The sequence below is a fragment of the Drosophila persimilis genome, unplaced genomic scaffold (assembly GCF_003286085.1).
Source record: "Drosophila persimilis strain 14011-0111.01,24,50 unplaced genomic scaffold, DperRS2 tig00000191-arrow-pilon, whole genome shotgun sequence".
Lineage (NCBI taxonomy): Eukaryota > Metazoa > Arthropoda > Insecta > Diptera > Drosophilidae > Drosophila > Drosophila persimilis.
The window spans coordinates 7,171,454-7,193,653 of NW_020825298.1; the positions used below are offsets into that span (position 1 = coordinate 7,171,454).

At 44.2% G+C, this 22,200-nt stretch overlaps 1 protein-coding gene across 4 annotated transcripts in view; it reads left to right on the top strand.

Annotated features, from left to right (window-relative positions):
- Positions 1-16,104: 16,104 nt before the first annotated feature.
- The window catches only part of LOC6589383 (CUGBP Elav-like family member 1), a 53,318-nt gene continuing 47,222 nt past the window's right edge, over positions 16,105-22,200 (top strand). Inside the window, exons 1-2 of one of the 4 annotated variants that reach the window (XM_026989228.1) lie at positions 16,105-16,415; positions 20,367-21,612. In XM_026989228.1, the coding sequence (XP_026845029.1) occupies positions 20,744-21,612 (869 nt within the window). In that variant the 5' untranslated portion in view covers positions 16,105-16,415; positions 20,367-20,743. The remainder of the gene's footprint in view (positions 16,416-20,366; positions 21,613-22,200) is intronic. The other 3 variants (XM_026989226.1, XM_026989220.1, XM_026989221.1) reach the window with 3 other exon arrangements.

A 22,200-nucleotide genomic window follows, 5' to 3' on the forward strand; every position in this document is an offset into this window, starting at 1 on the left:
TATCTAAGAAGCACATAATTCACAAATTTCATAGAGATTGAAGCTTACTGGGAACTCTGATGAGGTCTGGTTCATTTCCGATGAAACCTTCCGAGAACTACAGACCTCTCTTGGGTTTCCATGGTTTGCCAGAACATCAACAGAATCTGCTTAATGATTCCCGGAATTATATCTTCAATAACCCAAAGAGAGGGAGGAGGCTGTTACTCTATTGATTTCCCTGAACTCATATGATTGACCTGTGGGTCTCGCCCCTGGCCAGTGCTCTCATGGCTGTCAGGGGGCCATTGACATGGCTGCCCCGCTCGGTGGCCTATGGCCTGACCATTCTGCGATGGCTCTTAGCGGCGAGCTTTTGTGACAGGCGCCAAGGCAGGGGAAAAAACGCACCCGAGAGCCGGCTTAGACCAGGAGTGCCAACTCTCCCACCACTGGCCGAGCACCGACCACGCACATATCCGACGGATTAGCAGGGCAAAGAAAGTGAATTTCAAAGCCGGCATAAGTTGAGTTTTGTCACGCGCCTAGGCCCCCGCCCCCCCCTCACAAAACACCTGAAACCGGAATAGAATCGCATCGAAAGCGAATTGAATGGAATGGAAATCCTTTCCCGTTGATGGTGTGGAATGGAAGGGGAGGAATCAAAGCCAATGAAATGGAAACTGTGTATGGGAGAGGGCGTATTATGTTTTCAATAAAGGTATGTGCCAGCCACTACAACCACTCCCCCCTGTATCTCAGACCAGACCAGACCAGACCCTTGCCTTGTCATGCAAAACTCTTGCCTTGAAATTTTAACACTTGAGTGGGTCTCAATCCGTCTGATCCGTCCCGAGCGAAAAACTCCTGAAGCAAACATGAAATATGCCGCAATTCTTTGCCGGCCACAGGAATGTTTGTTAATGCCACATCACATCGCCCCTCCCCATCCCTTCGCCTGCCCCATCGTTCTGCACCTTGGGGCGGCATCAACAGGCCGAACAGAGAACCAGAAAGAAACTCCAGCCCATGCCCCAAGGCACATATATTGTAAATAAGAAAACCCGCTCCATTTCAGCAAATAATCGCATAAAGCGTTTTGTGCTGCCCAGCTGCCGGATCCCCCCCCCATATGATGTGTGTGTGGTGGGGACTGCGGCAAGGATTGGGCTGAGGCCGCTCTAAGGGATATAAAGGCTCCTCCTATTGTTTGCTAAGCGATTTGCTTTTGGGTCGCTTTTGTCGGGCATTAACTGCGGTTGCCACGACCCAGACCCAGAGCCAGGCCCAGACCCCAGAGCCAGGCCCAGGCCCAGGCCAGGCCTTTGAAATGAACGGACACAGACTGTCATAATTTGTTAACAGCAGGCTGCACTGGAGATGACAATGACTATTCCGATGCTGCAGGCCGATAATAATCGATGGAAGCACTTATGTTAATGGACTGCATTTGGCGATTAATTTCTTCAAGAAAGAATACATCGTTGATAACTCTTAGCCAGAGATTTGTAATAAAGTAAGTACTTTATTTTACTGATTATTACCTCCTGGTTGGATTGCTATCACAAGACATCTTTATGTATTCAAAATATATTTTTATGTGCAGCGATTAATATTAGTTTGAGCTGTCAGAAACAGTTAAGAAAATGTGTGGAAACTTTATTCCGAAAATTAGAGAAAATCAACACTTGTATAACGCAGTTTAGCTGCCATGAAAATATTTACGCTTTCCCCAAAACCCATTTGCCTTTCACCCTAATTTATAATCGATTAGGCAGCCACATGAACTCAGACATTCAAGGCTTAAAGTTTACTTAGATCATCAGCTTACACGAAACAGATACTTCTTGGCTGTCATCTAGAGGTTCCGATGGAAACATCCATCGAACATCCATAGTTCTGTCTATAATATATGGAAAGTATCCTGAGACCACGACTGCCACGATCAGAACACCTTATGGTAAAAGAAGGCAGTGTGAGTGAAGGAAATATGTGAATATATGAACCATAAATTACAACATAAAAGAAAATATATATTTTGGTTTTTTTTTAATGAATTTGGCATTTTTTTTAAATTTATGTTAGTCTGAAAAATATTAAAAAAAGTTTTAAATATTCCTTAAAATAATTTCAAAAACAATCTTCATATTACCCCCAAAGTATCTTCAGAAAATCATTAAAAATATATTCGACTACATCCAAAATACAAATTTACTTTAAACTTTCCAAAGACCACTAGCTCTTGCCTACTATCAGACACTGCCCCGCTCCTCTGCCGTATCGGAACGGAACCACTTGAGTGTAAGGGAAATCAACACGTAAAATTCCAATTAATTCCGCTTAGCTAAATAAATCGTTTCAACGCAAAACACAAACGGATCATAAAACTTAATAACCAAACACACACACACGCAGACACACACACACGCTTAGGCACTCACACAGGCAGACAATCCGCAAGCGCACACACACACATGCACAAGGACGTAGCAGGATAATTGGCCATGTATGCGTGGTGTAAACAGTTTTTTGGGCTATTTGCTTATCGGCAGAGTTGCAATTCTGTGAGGCAAACTTTTTGTGCTGATTAATAAGAAAAACCCCCCAATGGGGGGTGGCTTTGTGGTGGGGGCAGAGAAATTGAGACATTTGCCAGCTGGGCACGCGAGTCCGATTCTCATCTTTGGGCATATACTCGTAGCAAACGCATAAATCCAATTGAAAGTGCTTAGCTTTGATTTTTGCGCTCGAGCCCACCGCCGCCCATTGCCCCACTCTCCACTGCCCCACTCTCCACGGACTGGCTTAAGTCTTACCCGTAACTGGCCAGCCAGGCCACACCCAAATCCAGCTCCAATCGGACACCCCCAACCCCATACTCCATCCGAAGTTTAGCTGGAATCGGCTCGAGTCGGGGCTCTGTGCGTACGTGTTAGTTTTTATGCACGGCTTTTTCAACACTTGGACACTTGAGTGTCGAGCACTACGTGCCGCAATTCCCATCGACAGAGTTATCAGGACATGTCCATATATTGATAAATGCTCAAAGTAAAACATACACAGCCAGCAAAAGATTGCAGATTGTATTTACAAAAGAGCTAATGAAACAAAAGATATGGGAGTCAGTAGAGATTGGATTGGATATGACTGGTTTATGTATAATATAAGGGTATAGATAGGAAGTTACGTAGAGACTAACTAAACAGGTAGTAAATTATTATATAATATACATTTGAGAAGTTCATTGCTTGGACTTTGTTGGTTTCAAGCTAAGAACAATGGCTGATTGGCTGTCAGACCAAAGACAAATTGAAGAGAGCCTGAAGCCACTTTCAAAAGCCACCCTGTACCAAAAAATAGTGTAGGCGTTACGTATTTAACTATTTATTTATTTGTATTGGTATTGATTGCCCTAGATTTTGTTTAGGTAATGAAACGAAGCTTTATGTATATCCAAAGAGGTCTTCAGTTCAGCTAATTAATAATCGAACAGCCAAAGCAACTCAACTCTTTCGAACAGTGTACGAAATCCTCACTAACCCCACCCTTTGGCCCCTCTATCCATTCGAATAGAACAAACATTTAGTTGTATGCCTCTCGGCGGTGGAAATTAAGTCACGTCGCGGCAATCGCGCACAGCAGTTGAAAGTTTTTTCGAGCTGCACACAGCGGCAGAGCGAGCGAGCGAGAGAGAGCGAGAGAGAGACAGACAAGCAGAATGAGACAGAGATAGAGCTAGAGTTAGAATGAAAGTTTCTTTGTGCTTGGTGGAAAATGGTTTTGGCAATCTTGAAAACTCGAATGGGGAGGAGCGAATATTGAAATGCCATTTCAATGCAAATGCGAAATGGCAAAATTAATGATGTTCATTTCCTGCACTGAGTTCCAACCATCTCTTCTCTCCCTTCCGCTCTCTCCATCTCCTCCCCCCGCATAGCTTACAGGAGAATTATGATTGTGAAACAATAGACTTTTGGGCCAAGCCCAACCCCCACCCCTTGCCACGGTCCTGGGGGCCGAATCGTTTGCTGCAAGCGTCGTGCAACAAGATTTTCGCATTAACTTGAAACAGTCAACCCGCCAGCATCACCCCCACCCACACCACCCCCATCGCACCATTGAAAGGCCATTACCATTTTCGGTTAGCTGCAGTTTTGTGTTGCAGCTGACGGCCCCATAGCCATCGCCATTTGGTTCTCATTCTCTTTATATCCTGACAACGGAGAGGGTACTTTGATTTATAGAAGAAGAAAAGACTACTCGTTCCAAAGTATGATCTATAAGAATGCTATAGAAACCATCAAAAATTTGTCAAAGCTGACCAATAAATGGGTTACAATCCTTCTTCAAGGGTATATCAAGCTTCGGCGCCAAAGGGTAGCTCTTTCTGGTTCGTTTTTGTTCCTTTTGTTCCCCTATACTTGGCAATTTTGTATGCACTTTTTACCCTCGTACCCATAGGAACGGATTGGCCTCCAACCATCCTATCATCCCACCATCCCACCATCCACCATTGTTTCCATCTCCATTTCCAGCTCCAGCTCCAGCTTCAGTTCTTTCCGCTGCTGTTTACATTGTCACAGTTGCCGCTTTTCTTTACATTGCAACTTGCATTCGAAGCTCCGTTTGGGGCATGGGCATGGCCCATGCCTGAGTTTTGCTGGGCTTTATGCTTTTGCATTTTATTTGCATCCCCTGCATCCACCTCTGCCTTTCCCAGCTGGCATTACCGATTCGCCAGCACTAAAAGGCATTCCCTGCACTTGCTTAATTGCCTGGGAAGGGGCCAAGGACTGAGAGGGGAGGTGACTGAAGGGTAAGACTTTGGGCTAAGGCTTTCTTCGCTAAAGATTATTCTGGGTAGTGTCTGAGGAAACCAAAGGAGCGATTCATTAAAGGGTTCTTTGCCGGTCTTTCTGGCATATGCAACTCCACCAAAATCGAATCTTGGGATACCAGATGGATTCATATATTTCGGAAAAACCTAACCATATACATATTAAGGCTGCCAGCCCCATGGGGCACTCCCTCCCGCGGAGCCAGGTGTAATGTAATCTCAGTTCTTTCTCAAATTATGCAATTAAATAGTGCAACATTTTGGGGCGAAAAACTTTGTCCGAGCCTCCGCTCGTCACTCGGTCCCCTGCTGGGAGTAGTACCTTTTCCTGGCAGTTCCTTCCTCCCCCACTACCACCCACTCCTCCCACTCACTCAACACTCACTTAGCAGCATGAATAAAATTAAACTCACGGCCCAAGTTTTATTTTTGGCAGAAGAGAAAAAAAGGGAGAATATAAAGAACGAAACATACGAAACTTATAGCCGGGAAGTTGGGAATATTTCAGATACTGAATGAATTTTGCACATATTTCAAACTTGATTCTTTTTTCTGCCTTTCCCTGCCCCTGGCCCTGCCCCTAGCCCTGCCCCTAGCCCTGCCCCTGCCCCCTGTCCCTGCCACAGGGGAAAACTTTGCGTGGTGCAAGGCAAGTTTCTCTCCGTTTTCCATTCTGTTGTTGCTGCTGTTGATGTTTCACTTCTCAATTTTACTTTTAATTTTTCGGAAAAGCGAGAAGCAAAACCAGAAAAAGAAAATGAAAATGGAAAAGAAGAAAACACTTTGATGGCAAAGTTGTTTATGGCGCTACTTTGAAAGCGCAGCCGAAGGGTGAGAGGAGAGGGAGAGGAGAGTCGAGGGGAAATGTGTGTCAAAATTAATTAATTTCATGATTTATGCACGTAAAGTTTTCCATAGGCCAAAAAAGGAGAGTCCGAGCATACTGCAGTGCGGGTTAAGTGGTGTTAATGTTGGCCCATTGACCGCTGGCACACCACCAACAGCAGAGACCCATCGGAGAGGGGGAGGGAGCGGGGAAAAACTAAGCCAAAATATAGCAACTCCTGGCTAAAACTTAACAAGTCACGTCACCGGGCCATAAAGTATCCCTGGCCCCAGTCCCAGCCCCAGACAGAAGCAAACTTTCTGGCATTCCCTTCGGTCAAAAGTTCAAGTTCCCCAAAAACTGGACAAGCCAACTGTTGTGTACCGTATCTCCCCCCCCTGCTCCACCTACTGTTGCTTCTGGAGGTGCGAACATTTGTTTCAACGCCCCCTCTCTTTCCCTCTGTCTCTGATTAGTGCCCTTTCCCGCCCCCCTGAAGGGCTTCCCATCTTGATTGGCAAAGTTCAGCTCTGGGTTTTCCATTTCCATTTAGCTCTCGCTTTCGGGTTTTCCCTCAGTGGCTGAGTGGCTGAGTGGCTCAGTGGCTGTGGCAATCCTTTCGGCTGCTTATCGTTTTTGCATTCATTTGTTTTCAATTGTAATTAATCTTGGCCAAAAAGTTTTCTTTGACATTTTGCGGCTCCCAGGATACTCCTTGACTTCGGGCCTTAGTTTGCCAGCTCCTGTATTGTCCCGACAAAACTTGCTCCTGTTTTGGTAGGGGTAGGGGGTGCAGGGGGCGGGCAGTGGGTTTCTGGGAGGCACTGCCTGCAACGTGTTACTGTCACAATTAAAATAAACTTTCCGCACTAATTGAAAAGTGTCAAGTGGAAATTTTGCCCAAAAAAAAAAACGTAAGTTTAGGATTCCAAGTTCTTAGATACTCTTGCAGGTCTTTCGTAGACATTGGAGCCACAATAAAAGCTAGCTATAATATATCAACATATTTCTACTATTTGGTTGTGTTTTGAGTGATTGATTCCAAGTGAAATTCTACGTACAACATATACGCAAGCCGTTAATAGCTTTAGATAACCGAAACATCTTTCCGACTGTAAAGTTTGGAAAACTTGCGGTTATGATTTGGGAGTGCATCTCTATCCGAGGAGTGGGAAATATTGCATTTATTGAGAACACAATGGATGTCAAACAGTACCTCCAAATTTTAAAAACAAATTTAAAAAGCAGTGCGGAGAAATTTGGGCTCATTACGGACAATATGGCCAAATTCAAGTTTTATCAAGACAATGATCCCAAACATAAAGAGTCCAATGTGAGAGGCTGCTTTACAACTGTGGAAAAATTATTGATACACCATCCCAGAGCCCCGATCTTAGCCCCATTGAAAATTTGTGGGCCTACTTCAAGAAGAAAGTGGGAAAAGACAGCCCAAAAACCGCAATCAGCTAAAAGAATTCATACTGGAAGAGTGGCAAAAGATTCCCTTTGAGTATGACCTACAAAAACTGATAAATTCGATGAAAAAACGGCTCCAGCATGTAGTCAATGCTAAGGAAGCACATACCAAATATTAAAATAAGTTAAATATATTAAATAATTACGAAGAATTTTGAATTTAAAAAATGAAAATATTTTGTGTAAAGAGTTTCTTGACAGTGTCAAAAATGAGTAATCATTGTTTTTGTTGTTTTGTAAGTTACCTATTTATAGTTTTGTTATTCTTTTTTCACTAACTACTTTATAATTAATCCCTGAATGGTTAGGAATTAAAAAAATTTGATAAATTTGAACCAAAGGCCATTATTTTCTTATCCAAAGTCAAAAAATGTAATTTAATTTCAGTGTGTAAAGAGTTTCTTGACATACTGTACATACAATGTGTTCTATATACTGCAATATTCTGCAAAATTAATTCTATTTTGCGACTTTCCCGTATAACAAATTCCCCTTGAGATTCGCTAAAAGGAAGTTCCACTAAATCGAAATATTATTCTCAGTGCTCACATTTTGGTCTGTTTTCTGCTCAAGAATTCACTAGGAGACTAATCGCAGTGCTATTCTCCGATCTACCGCTTTTACTCTTCCCCTGCCAGTCCCTTTGTTGTGCATGCTCATTCCTGTTCACCGCCTGTCCCATTGCTAGTGAGAGAGTTCGTAGGGAGAGACAGACGACTCGCTCAGAGAATATCAAAAGCGACCAGAAGAAGAGAGCGCGCGTTGAGTGGATTCCTCTGCTGTGGGCTAGAAAGAGAAAGAGCGACCATTGGAATTGCGTCGCAGCAATGAAGCCTTGAAGCTCGGCTTTTGCGAGAGTAATTCGCTGTTTGACGTGTCGCAATGGAAAAAGATCCGAAATCGAATAGAAACCCGACAAATATTATTTATAGAGTCAGAAATGTTTCCTTGCCATTGATTCCATTGCCAAAATCAGATCAAAGTCCAACTACCATTTGAAAGGGTATTAACAAGAAAGTTAGTCAGTGGAAAATTATTATTTGTCATCTTGCCCCAAAATCGGCCAAGAATTTGGCATGGAATTTTCATTGAGACTAATAGCTTTTGTCATTAAATTGTTTTTGGAATTTTTATATATTTTTGCTACAAGTAGTTTTGTTAAATAAAGCTTAAAAAATTCTGGATAAGTACCAATGGTACTTTCTTTTCTTAATTCAAAATGGAGACCCTCTCTCTGTGGCCCTTCAAGCCATAAGCTGCCTAATCAGGCATGAACAAGTAGATAAGTAAATAAGTAAGAGATTTTATTAAAGCCTACCCCCGCGGCGTCTCAATCGAGATTTCAGTCAGAGGAAGAGAAAGAGAGAGAGGGAGAGAGAGCAAAAGCGATATCGAAAGTATTATGCAATTGCATTAATTGAAATTTGTGCCACATCAAAGGGCATGAAAAAGCCGCAGAAACATGCCAATCCCAGTCGCAGTCCCACTCCATATCCGAAAGAACTCTCCTTACGCAAAGCCGAAACCGCAGGAGAACTAATTACACTAAAGTGTCAAGTGAGAATGAGAGAAACTTCAGAGAAAGAGAGAGGGAGAGAAGTGTAAAAAGTAAAGTTTCTGTCGAAGCCAGCCAGCCATAAGTAATGGCAAACTTTGATGCAATAATTTATAAGAATATTCGAAAATTCCAATAGTAGCGGGCCCGTACCCGTGAAAGTACTTTCAACCGCGAAGCAGCCCGAAAGTATGCAATGGCAAATGCACTAGCAACTAGCCAACAGTGAGGCTGAAAAGTATGCAGGCCAAACGATAACACAAATCTATACTTCAGGCCAGCACGGGGCATTCCTCTTCCTTTGCCGAAACTTTTGCCCGGCGAGAAAACTTAATCCTTCTGCTGCTGCCAGGACGAAGGACCCAGAAAGCCCAAAGTCAAACAAACAAACAAATGCCGCCGCATCGGGGAGTTGGAGTCGGGACTTAGGTCCGTGGCATGGGACCGGATCGCGGTCCTGGGATGGGACGGGGACGGGTAAGGGGACTGGCTCTTAAGCTGCCATTCAGCAATTTCGACTGGCCAAGTATTTAAGCCATTTGCACTAATGAATGCGGTCGCGCATTTTTAAGCGCCAATTGCCCAGGCCTTAGCCCACTGAAGGGGTTCCGGATTGGGGTTGGGACTGGGCCTGGGACTGGGACTGGGGCTGGGCGGACAGCAAAGTTTTCCGACAGAAAGTTTCCACTTATTCGAAACACGTGCAAAATTATGCTTTCAGTTTTCGTATTTAATTACCCTGTAAATTGAGTACAAATGTGGCAAGGTTGGTCCAAGGGTTGCAGTGGCATTATCACAATTATCAGAAGCATTTCAAGATAAAATAATATTTTATTATAATAAATAAAAGTCAATCAATAATCGAATGATTCCTTCCCTCCTTCCTTCTTTTATTCTACAGAATTATAGACGTTTCTCTACTTAAATATATCTTTATGTTCTGTAAGGATTTCAAATGGAATTTTTCTTCCAGTAAATATCAGTCCTTACAGGGTATTTTCGTGGTCGTAGTCCCCTCAAAAACACATGTTGTTTGGTTTGTTTTTGCAGCTTACCCACTGATAATTATTCGCCCAAGGGGCAGGCAGGCAGGCAGGCAACGGAGGGAAGACACTTGGAGGGAAAACTCGTGCAACTAAGAGATGGCCAAGAGCTGTTTTTCCCTTCTTTTGTGTGCACTCTTTATATTCATTTAGTGGTTGCCTCTTGGAGTCCATCCTGGCTGATTCCATCTCCCGTGAATTCGCCATTAAAACGGTTTATGGAACCCGCAGCCATTGACATTGAGTGCCAGGCAGGCACAGAACGCACTGAATAATTACCAATTTGATTTAATATCAGCCATTTTAGGTATCCACAGGGAGAACGAGCACACAAAGAGCGATGGGATCTTTTGTTTTGAACGGGAAGAAAGACTGAACTTGACAATGTTGGCCGGGTCCGGGCCCGTGAATGAATGATCGATGCGTCAAGAGGGGAAAAATCGTATATGTTTCATGGGACTGTGTGGGAAATTTCTTGAGTGGGTGGAAAAATGGGCCCAAAAAATATAAATACATGGTATATTTTCGAGGAACTTGTAAGATTGAGTGTTGCTGAATATTAATTTATATTTTGAGCATGTAAAACATTTTCTAAATAATATATTTTACATATTCTTTTAATATGAAATAGAGGGAAAATATGAAAAAAAATATAAATTAAAATTATAAAATTTCGAGTACGAAAAATTTATGAAAAACGGTAAAGAATATACGAAAAATTAACTAAAGATTTCGAATCAATTTGTGATAAAAAAGATTGGATAATGGAACCATATAAGGGCTAATATTAGATCTATATAAAACCTACCCACCACTGTACACTGAAATCTCTCTCTCATAAATATAGCACTCCTCAAATTATCCTAAAAGTTTCATTAAAATTACACAAACAACCTCTTGAAATGTTAAAATATAAACCCAAAATATTCGTGTAATTTACAAAATGCACAAATTATCTGCTCTCGAAACACAATATTCGCGCCTTGGTTGCACACCGAATCGGAGACCCGCATGTGCATCCAGCTCTGTCTAATTTATAGAGTGCCGCTCAAATGGGTCATATCCAGAGTCATTAATAGTCGCCGGGCAATATTCAAATTGAACGAAGAGCGAGCCCAAATTAGAATGCCACCCACCCACGGCCATGCCCACTGCTCTCCGCAGATCGTCTGCTTATGGAGAGCCTGTCAAACTAACGGTCGAGCTAATCCCCCTGACAAGATGTCGGAAAGTGAAGCACACACCACACCGAAAATTGTAGAACCATCAACAGAAATTATAAAAACACGTAAATAAAAGACAAACAGATGTTCTGCTATGATTTTGTTTGCTTTTGCTCGGACATAAAAAGCAGGAAAATCGATCAGAGAGATGTCTCTCTCTCGATCTCTATCTTCCTCTCTGAAGACACCCACTTGATATTTTTTGCTCTCTGGGATGGATAGGGGCTGACAGTTTTCCACGAAAATTGGGGAAATTAAACAGAGCAGCAAGTGCAGTGAGTTGAGCAGAGATGAGTAGAGCAGAGAGAACATCATATTAATTTCGGTTTTGATTTAAATTATGTTCAACACGTCCAGATCTCAGGCGAAAGTCGGACGACCGCACGCCTCCTCCGTGGCCTGCCTGGCAAACAAAATTCAATTAAATTTTAAATAAACAGAACATGCATAATTTTTATATTTCAAAATATTATTTATATAATTTATATTACGGAATAAATAAAGACGACAGCGGCAGCGCAGCAGCAACGCAGCGGCCGCTGGTCGACTCCATGGACATGGACTGTCAGGTCGATCAGCGCGGATCTCGGATCGGTGCCGGCAGTTCCATCTTGGACGTGAACGTGGACGTAGTCGGCCCCACATGAGAAAAGCCCACTCTCTCTCTCTGTCTCGCTCGCATCGTCGTCGTTGTCGTCGTCTTCGTCGTCGCCCACTCGCATTTTCATAAGAAAAAGTACCCCAGAAATACTCGTAGTGTATATAGTGCAATATATATGTAAAAATTATGGTGGCCCAGTGCAGTTTTTTTGGAAATCATGTCACATGCAGTGGCTACTCAGAAATGCGGAAATTCTAGCCCAAAAAGTAATCAAAAATAAGCGCGGAATATCAAACGAAAATCACACTTTAAGAGAGGTGGAAATTTGCTTAAAAAATAAAAAAGTAAATAAATATGAAAGGTGTCATAAAAGTGCGGTGATAATTTGTGCAGTGTATCTGTGTATCTGCGAGTGCGAGTGCGTCTGCTTTGTGTCAACTGAAAGATTTGACCTCGCACTTCACCCATCAAGTGAATTTATTTGTCGCTCAACTCACGCGATCCACTCTCGTCCGTCCCCATCAGTCGTGTGTCTTCCCCGGAGTTCCCCCTCCCTCCCCCCTGTGACGATTACTACGATCATTAACCTCAGACCGAGCCGCGGCGGCACTCGGGCAATTTGTCACACAAAAGACATCATTCTACTCGTCAAATGCTGGGGATGCGCCGCCACTAACTGGCCCCAATTGTAAGTCCCTTCACTAAGCAGATTATCTTCGGATTTCCAGCACTGGCGACTGTGATTGTGTTTCGGAAGGGGCCGCACATTCGATATTTATGATCCACCGAATGTCGAACATGTGCAAATGCCGGCACGGCCCCAAAATAGTCGACATTGAAACAAAATTAGCAAAAAAAAACAGCAGCAGAAGAAACACCAGATAAAAAGGAAAATTGGGAAATTTATAGATACGAGAATCGAGCAGAGAGTCCGAAACAGAGATATCCGAAAATACTCGATGGAAATATTATTAATTAGTTTTTGGACAAAGTTTTTTTTCTTCTTCTGGGGCGTTGTGCCGCATCGCAGCGACATCATCGACAGCTCCGTTCCATTAATATCTCTATATATAAGCCAGAAGAGCATAAATCTTGGCTGGACCCGAGAGCAAACGCCATTAAATTCAAAATCAAATCAAAAAGAAACTACTCGTAGAAATATGCTCCGGAATGAGTTTATGAGTTGGGTGGAGGGGGCAGGTGGGGGGCTTTACTGGTTTATGGTCTCCGCTTGCGTTGACAATTTTTATTTGTTTTTCGGGGCATACGATTTATGCCAACCTGGATCAGCTGTCCAGAACGGGTCAATAAAATGTATCCAATTAGAGCGCAAAACATACACAGATGACCCCAAAAACTAAAGCAATTTGTCAGGCCTTTGTGGGGGCGGATTGAGGTTTGGGTTAGGCTTGGGGCTTGGGGGGCCTGGGGCTTCCATTTTCCGTATTCGTATTCGTATTCTGTATTCGGATACTACGGTTTTGTCATTACGGTCAATAATTACCGCAGGCATGTCAACCGAAATTATTGCCCAGATAGATTTTCCAGCCCCTTGCCTGCCTTGCCAGTCGTTTGCCACACTTCGGTTTAAGTGTCCGGCCATGTGTTGCAGTCAGACCGCAAGGACTCTCTCTCCTCTCTCTCTCCGGGCCAGGTCTGCCGGAAATAATTACTCAGCTTGCCGTTCTTTTGAGTGGGTGGCAGTGGCAGTGGCATGGCCAGTGGGCCACAGCGGCACAGTGTTGAGGAGGTGGGACGCTCTACACATTTAATTTATATTATTTGTGCTTCCTTTTGTCCGACTCTTCGACTTTCACCCTCAGACGGTCGGTCGGTCGGTCGGTCGGTCGGTCGGTCGGTCGGTCGGTGGTTCGGTTTTGTTTACCTGGCTTTATTAGTAGTTGTCTGTCGGTGAGTGTCCTTTTCCCTAGCCCCTTCCCCTCCACCTCCTTCTGGCCACTTCCTGTCTCTTGTCTCCTATCTCCTGTCTCTTGGCTCCTGCTGTTGTCGTTATTCAACCACTAAACTGTGTTTTGGCTTTTGTTGCATTTGCAACCGCATTCGTGCGGCTTCTACATCTTCGATTTTCCAGTCAAGTCTCTAATAACATTATTGCAACTGAAGGGCTGTGTTTGAGTTTCAAGTTTTGATCGAAATTTTCCATTTAATATTTAGACTTTAGCAAGCACCTTCCTGCCGACCTCTCGAAACGCCAAGCACAGTGCCTCGTGCCGTATAAATTATTAAATAACATTTTCCGCTTAACTAACAAATTTACCCAAGGGAAAAAACAGACAAACGTCTGACCCATACCCCAGAAACAGGCACAGGTCCAGGCCGAAGCCCAAGCCCTAGCCCAGGCCCAGGCCCAGAGCCAAATCGTGGCTATAACAATTGCTCAAATCCAATTCAATATTGATCCGCATTCAGACACAGCCACAGCCACTCGTGGAGAGAATGGGCGGAAGGAAAAAACGAATCGAAGTAACAAAAAGGGTTACAAGTTGGCCCAGACACTCGCCTTTCTGCCGATGAATGCGCCCGGCAGACGGAACTATCTATGTGCACACACAGACACATACACATGTATCCTGTATCCTGTATCCTTGATTTCAATGGATGAACTTTTTATGGCGGCCATTTACTTGCCGGCTAGACTGTACCTGCCCAAGGGCTGCCCGAATGCCCGACTGCCCGAACTGGAAGGAAGTGCGGAGTAATTACGCCCAGATAAGATTTACAGATTAGATAAATCGGTAAACAGTTAGCTACAGAGACGCTACCGATAAGCAGATTGGTATCAGAATCCCCTGGCTTACGCCGTGCTTCGGGGGAGGTGGTGGGGTAGGGGAGGTGAAGGGGAGTGGGCTCTGTGGCTGGTTTATGGAACGACCGCAGTGTTGGGATCCCTAATGGATGATAATACAGTGTTATCAAACTGTCTGCGAATGCTAATCAAACCAACAATACAGAGATACTCTGAGTGGAGAGGGAGCCCCATTCTGGTAGATAGGAACTCTGATTAAGGCACACAACAAACTGTTGAATACGCTACGACATATGGCACTAAATACATCCGGCGTTGTGGTGGTTTATAAAATCTACAAAGCTACTGGATGGAGGGCTCTACTAATCTAATAATTTGTGGCTGTAGCTGTGGATAATCATTCATTAAATGAGCTCATTTCTAGGACAAGTTTAGTACGTATCCCATCTCCTTAAATGCTGTAAACTTGGGTGGAATTAGGAAGTAAATGCCACCCTCTAACATATCCTGGGGTTCAAAAATAGACAAATTATAATTCCCGCAATGAATTGGTAATTGAATATTCGATTTTTCCGTTCGATTCGATTCCGACTAATGCATGTCCCCCCCTCCCTGGACAGTGTACGCCATATAATTATCTCCTTAGAAGCGAGCAATGGAGTGCGTGAGTGAGGCCTGGGCATACGAGTATATGGAAAAGTGACACACATTTACCACTAAATAGTCGCTTATTATAATTTGATGGCACAATGACAAACAAACCGAAAGCCCGGGGCAAAGCCAAAGGCAAAGGCAAAGGCCTTTCTTTCTTTCACTCCCGCACATGGAGGTATCGAATCGGTTCTATATAGCACTCTATATAGTACTGTAGGTATATAGGACTCCCTTGGATGTGTGTGTGTGTGTGTGTTGTGGCCATGGCTGAGAGGTTGAACGGCTGGAACGGCTGTCCGGTCACACGACTCCGCCCCACCCCTCTCCGCCCGCCAGGTCGCCCACTTGAAACTCATCGATACTTTGGCGGCTACGTGGCATGCTCATTGGTCTCCATTTTCCCCCCTGACGAACCGCTGCCCCAGACAGACAGACAGGCATTGGTATTTGTGTAATGGCCGGCACTCTTACACGGACACGGGGGACAGGATATATATATTCAGAGCGGCCACTCGCACGGGTTTAGTTTATATTTATGAGCATTATAGTGCGGATATATCGAGCGCGAAGTCGAGACCCGAGAGTCGAGAGTTGGAAAGTAATTGCAACGGACAATGGTTATTTGAAATGTTCTAGTGGCTCCATTTTACAGTGCTTCGCTGGGGTTCGGATCGGTTCAGTTTCGTCATGTGTTTTGATAAGAAGTGATGGCCATACAAATTGTTTAGCCGTCGCCGCTCCATGGAGCGCTCCAGTGCGCGAATGTTTGTTAGATCGACCATGGCTGCATTTCCAGTCCCCAATGTCCCCCTGCACTGGCTCGATAAGATGTTCCATTGAAGAGCTCCACCACCTGTACAGCCCGAACAGAGTCACATTTCGACTTGAAGCAGGGGCAGCAACGACAGTAGCGGGAGAAGAGCTCTCCGGCAAGAGCAAATATTTGTGCAGAGAAAAACCCAAAGGAAAAAGAGCGTCAGGGAATGTTACCTGACGGCAATCAGCGAGCAATTATGCGATAAGCGGTGACCCTTATCAGCAGAAGCACCAGCAGATAAGAGCCATAGTCATCGGGAGAGAGTGCGAGAGAGAGAGAGAGAGAGCCAGCGCTGGTGAGTGGTTGGATATTGGGGTTCCGCTGGGAGAATTATGAAATCAGAATACGAATTTTCGGGTTCCTGTTAGTTGCCCTCCATAGGCGTCTACGTGCGGTTCGTCTCCTTTTTCGTTGTCGTCGTCGTTGTCGTCCATTAACGCGAGTTAACGCGAGTGCATTCACAGTGATTTGAATGATTGATATACCTGCTCTATACATACATATATGTAGATAAATGTACTTGATATCAGCTCAAGATATGGATATTGTGACATCTGTTGTGTGAAACGTGAAAAGATTCAAAAAGGTCGAGCCAAAATATCATCCTTTGGATACTTTTATTAGTCGAGGGATTAGTGTGAGTAAATACATAATATAATTCTTTAAAAAATATCCATTTGAAACTGTTATACAAACTGCATATACCAACTCCGCTAAAACTGTTATACCCAAGTGTTATCTGAGGCTTTTTCTTTGGCTTAGTCATGGCCCCTAATATCATCAAAAGATATAGAAACCTGTTTATCCCAATCTCCCCATCCCAAGCACAACTTTGGATAGTTTCTCTTTGCACTTGGATACGCGTATGAGCCCCAGATACACACACATACTCGTACGTACATCATATGCCATATTCCATACGACGACGCATGGAAAAGTAAACCACAATAAACGTATAAAACGAAAGAGCGGGACAGAGGGACAGATAAGATAAGGAAACTCGCTCAACAAGTGAATGGAAGTGGGATTGGGAGTGGGTATACCCAGTATGTGACTCGGACATATGGAGGTACGAACCCCAGCACCAGTTCAAGCAACAGCCCCAGTCCCAGCCCCAGCCGTGTGCCATGGTACAATGCACCCATGGACGACAAGTGACATCTTTACGAAATGTCAACGGCGCGCTGTCATCTGTCAGAGAGACAGAGATAGAGAGAGAGAGAGGGGAGAGCGAAACAGAAACAGTCACTGCAATTGGGGTCACAGAGTGTGTCCTACGAACGGGACCAAGAGCACGAATCTGTTGCCTACATTTGCATACAACGGACAAAGTTTGATTATCTCCGGCCTGGCCAGAGCCTTTTGGGGGATGGCTGGCTGGGGGGTTGCGGATCAAGGGTAGGCAGCTGGGCAAAATATTGTCACTAAAGTTAATTAAAAAACAGCCAGGGGCACACACACACACGCTCTCCCTCTCCCCCCCACACACCCGAGAGAAAGGATAGGAATCTGGTTTAATAAAAATGCCAAAGGCTGGTGGCCGGGGGCTGCCTTTAGGGGTAGCTCTCTGTCAACGCCGCTGCGTGGGCAAACAAAGGCAAATAAATAGAAAAGAGATACTCAATAATCAATAGATAAATAAAATTACAAGGTGACAGCAACAGCTATGCGGAGGATGGCACAGCTGGCTGCTCCTCCACGCCTCCCTCCCCAGCTTGGGGGGGTGGGTTGTGTGTCGAGACTGTTAAAGCTGCAGGAGCCACATCAGCAGCAGCCAGGAGGTAGCCAGGAGGCAGCGATAACTGCTCATAATGCAGCGGCAAAGGGGGAAAGGGGGTGCCACAGCCATATTGAACAGCTGCATACCCTTTCAGTGGGAGACCAGAAACGGATCTAAGGGATCTGCACTTTTAAAATCTATAAATTGTGTAGATTTCGGAGATTGCTTACCAATTGTGAAAGATCTGATGATCCTACAGTCATCTGACCCCTCTTATAGCCGAAACAACTCTCCTCTTGGGCGATACCCTCACTCTAACGACATTGGCGGCGATGTTGTTGTCGTCGACATCGTTTGATGGCGCTGGGATAAGCGCGTGGCAAGTGGCAAGGAGCAGCAGCTACGGCAGGAGCTTCAGCTTCAGTAGCATGCCGCTGGCAAACCGATGGCTGCCTGCCTTCCTAACACGCTTGTTTCTGGCTTGAGGGCTGCCAGAGTGCGACGGAGTGGGCGACGGAATGGCGACTGGGGGTTGGATGCAACAAGCGTTTTATGGCACGACAACGATGCGGATGATGGGGACGACGACGACGACGGCAACGACGACAGTTGCCAGTGTCCGGCCAAGAGGAGCGGACGGAGCCGAAAAAATAACACAAACAAGAAATAAAGAGCAAAGGCAAAAATAAATAAGCGAAGAACGTAAATAGAAGAGCGCGAAAATATGCCAGCGTTGAAATTTATTAAAAAATAATAGAAAAACCGGCGAATTTTCGTGGCGATTATCTGGAGAATGAGGGGAAAACGCGCGCACCGCGAGGGACACGGATGCGGAAGGGGAAAAGAGTGTGACAGATAAGTGTGTGCGTGAACTGAAGTGAACTTTAAGATTAAGGTCGGAAAATACTCAGGGAAAGAGTATCGGAATGATAGGGAACGTCGCTTTAGGACGAGTCCTCTTTCTGAGGGATTTCAGCTTGATAAGCCATCATGCTATTATTCCATAATAATCCACGTTCAACAAACGATTATAAATACAAATAAAATTCCGATAAATATATACATATATTATGGAGTTCTGATTAAGGTATTTGTGTCACATCGAAATGAACTGAAATTCATCTTTTAATCGAGTGTAAGATACAGACTACGTATACGTCCAGGGCCTCCTGTGAAGATGGTGTCATTTACACTTGGGATCATATATATTTTTGGAAAGTAGAATTAATAATTGCAGTGTATTAACCACATCCTCGTCGTCAATTTGGCAGTGTATTGACACACACGTTTACTTTCAGTCTCTTCGTTTTGGTTTCAAATTAGGTGTGACCGTAAATTCATTTTACCATAAATCCTAACAATGATAATGCAGCCATTTTTTTTTTAATAAAAGCTTAGGACAATATTCGTTATGGATACTGTTAGGTTAGCTATGACTTTACAGAAAAAATACTAAAAAAAAACAAAAAACATACCATTTAACACATACAGAGACGGTTGGACATGTTCTTCATGAACTTCATATGTTTCCAGGAACCATCTGTAAAGAATATATTTCAAATAATTAATATTAATATATTTTTAACATATAAAAACGATTGTAAAACCTTATAGGAACACCCCCATATGTACCAAATATTTTGACAAAAAGTTTAAATTGCTGCTATTATACCCAGTGGGTTTGGACTGAAATGTATAAGAAGAAGCATTTCTAAAAGTACAAACTGTTATATTTACTTAAAAAAGAAGCCCAAAAAATTTCAAGCTTGAGCTCAAACCACCTCGGATTGGTTTACAGAGAAACTCTCTCGAGAGAGACTGCCTCAAATCTACCGCAGCAAGGATAATGAAGGTAATCGCTTTCCTGCCAAGTCCTCATGCGGTTGCATATGCCTCTTAGATACCTCTGTCTCTGCACCAACCACCAGATCCGACCCATCAGATCAGCCACTCTGTGAATCTGGGAATCAGCGAATCCGAGTGTGTGGAAGCGCGCGTTAATTAAGGCGCCCGTCCATGCCTGTGGTCAGTCAAGTGCGACAACAAATAATTTGATTTCAATTTAACTAATTAGCTGGAGCCTTCCACATTGTGCGGCCAGCAGTGGGCTCTCTCTCTCAGCACTCGTTCGCCTTGCCCTGCCCCGCCACTGTCTGAATCTGTCTGTGTGAGCACTCGAAATGCTTATCTGTTTAGCGGCAGATACATGTACATATATAGATATAGACATGCACTGGCACTGGTACTGGTATGTGGCAGAGTGTGTGTATCAAAGCCCGGCACTTGAATGCCGACAGACAGTCGAGTGGAGCCCAAGTACTGCGGTCAGTCTGTCAGTCAACGTGGAAGGCACTTCCATTGAAATGCGCTTAGCTATGCAGTTACGCTCCATGCTCAATGCAGTTGGATAAACTACAAGCTGCCGAGTGGGCTGCCCTTGGGGTGGGGTTGGGGTCCTTTGGGGTGGTCAGTGGTCATAGGCTGAAGAGCTGGCAGCCATTTTGACTGTGGTTTCCCTAGTGGATACTTAAAAAATTAATAAATATTTGCATTGCTCTTGAGGGATGCTCATTTCCAATCGAATTGAAGGCATGAGAGATGGTCGAAATGTAATGGAATTTCAAAATCATCTGAAGAATGAACTTATATGTGAGATATCGTTCGAGTATAAGCTAGTAATCTGTTTAGAAACTCCATTATTCCATTCCTGAAGATAGAAATCACCATAGAACACCACTGTTGTTGAACCTAAGATATTAACCTCATGATAGGGGCCGATTCCCACTCATAGCTACAATAATACATTTTCTACAACACATAATCCATGTCCTTTAATCAGCAAACACTTTGTTCTCTATTTAATTACAGTTGTGCTGGAACCCTTTCGCAGAGTGTAAAAAACCAGCGAATACGAACACTGGAGCTAATTGTGAGAGGAAAAACTGTGATAAACAAAGCGAGAGCGAACTGCAACAAATAAGGGATAAAGGATAAAGGACTCGAGACTCCTGGGCAGCGGCAACAATTAAAAGCAGCGCAATAATATACAATTTTAATAAAACTAAAACCCGAAGCAAATTAAAAAGCGAGCGTCGCCAAATGCGACACTAAAAGTAATTAGCGACAGCAGACAGAAAGAGACAGAGACAGCAGATAGACAGGGACAGAGACAGAGACAGAGACAAGGACAGACAGGGTGGGGGTCGTCGCGAGTCGGTAATAAAAACAGAACAAAACTGTTATAAATGATGTTGCAATCCTTGAATCTGCACGCGGATACACTGAGCGGCATTCCAGAGGCAGCAGCAGAGGCAGTGGCAGTGGCAGTGGCCGGGCCCGTGGCAGCAACAGAACAAACTAACGAGGCAGCAGCAGCAGCAGCAGCAACAACTACGATGCTGACAACGGCACCTGTTGCACTTATTGCTAATGGCAGCAACAACACCAACAGCAGCAGCAGCAACAACAACAACATCAACCTTTATAACAATAACAATTTAAATAGCAATAACAATTGCAACGTACAACAACCGCAGCAGCAGCAACAACAACAACAGCAACAGTTGCAACAACAACAACAACAACAGCTACAACTACAACTACAGCCAGTCAAGTATTTAGAGAATCTAACGAGCTCAGGAGCAACTTCAGGTGCCATCGCAGCGACAACAACTTTTACAGGTGCTGCGAAAAGTTTCCATCCATATTTGCGGCCCACTTGCAACACCAACAGCAACAGCAACAACAACAACAACACAGCAAGCCTCATCCCAGCTACAACAAAAATGTCGACTGCATTGTTGGAAACACTTTTGCAAAACCAAATAAATTCCAGCACAACAACACCGACCGTACCAACAACACCAACAGCAATAGCAGCAGTTCCTGCAACACCAACAGCAGCTGGAGCCGCAACAACCGCAACAACAGCAGCATCAGCAGTGGCAGCAGCGACAGCGGCAGCGGCAGCAGCAACGCAGCTGAATTCCGGCATTAATTCCAGAACTTCATTAGTCGACCAGAGCCAGAGCCAGAGCCAGGGCCAGAGCCAGCCTGCTGCTGTTATAGTAGTCGCCGCTGCCCCACCCAATGTTGCCACAAGCGTCCAAAATCGGTGAGTGTAGCGCCCCTCCCAGAGCTCAGCTTTAGTCCATTTTTCTGCATCAGCTTCCCAGCAAATGGCTGCGAAATGATTTATTGGTTAGTGATTTAGTCGGTGGGTGTTGGTGTAATTAGTAATTTGGGCTGGCGCTGAAAAGTATGCAATGGAATATGCAATTTGTTGAGGGTTCATTGTGGGGAGGTAATTAAAGGAAGTCCCTTAACATATACACAGCTTTACAAGAGCCCCATCCCCACCTCAAGCTATAAATGGATGCCTGAAAGACCTGTCCATCATCGCAATTCCCCTCGAACGGTGTCCCATCCCATGAAACTTTTACAAGCGTTTCCGCCATTCAACTTCAGTGCTTATCATTTTGCATATTACCTGGCCGCTATACGAGCAGAACATTTCAATTTCCTATGGCCGCCATCTCCGACTACGACAACTTTTTGGCTATCACATTTCAAATGGTTATTCCTCGGACGTGCGCCACATTTTCTATTTGCGAGCTTCCTTTGCCCGGAAATTATAAAAATTCGACTCGAAATCGTCGGGCGACCCACTTCGTCGACTGATTTAATTAAAATAAGTGATAAT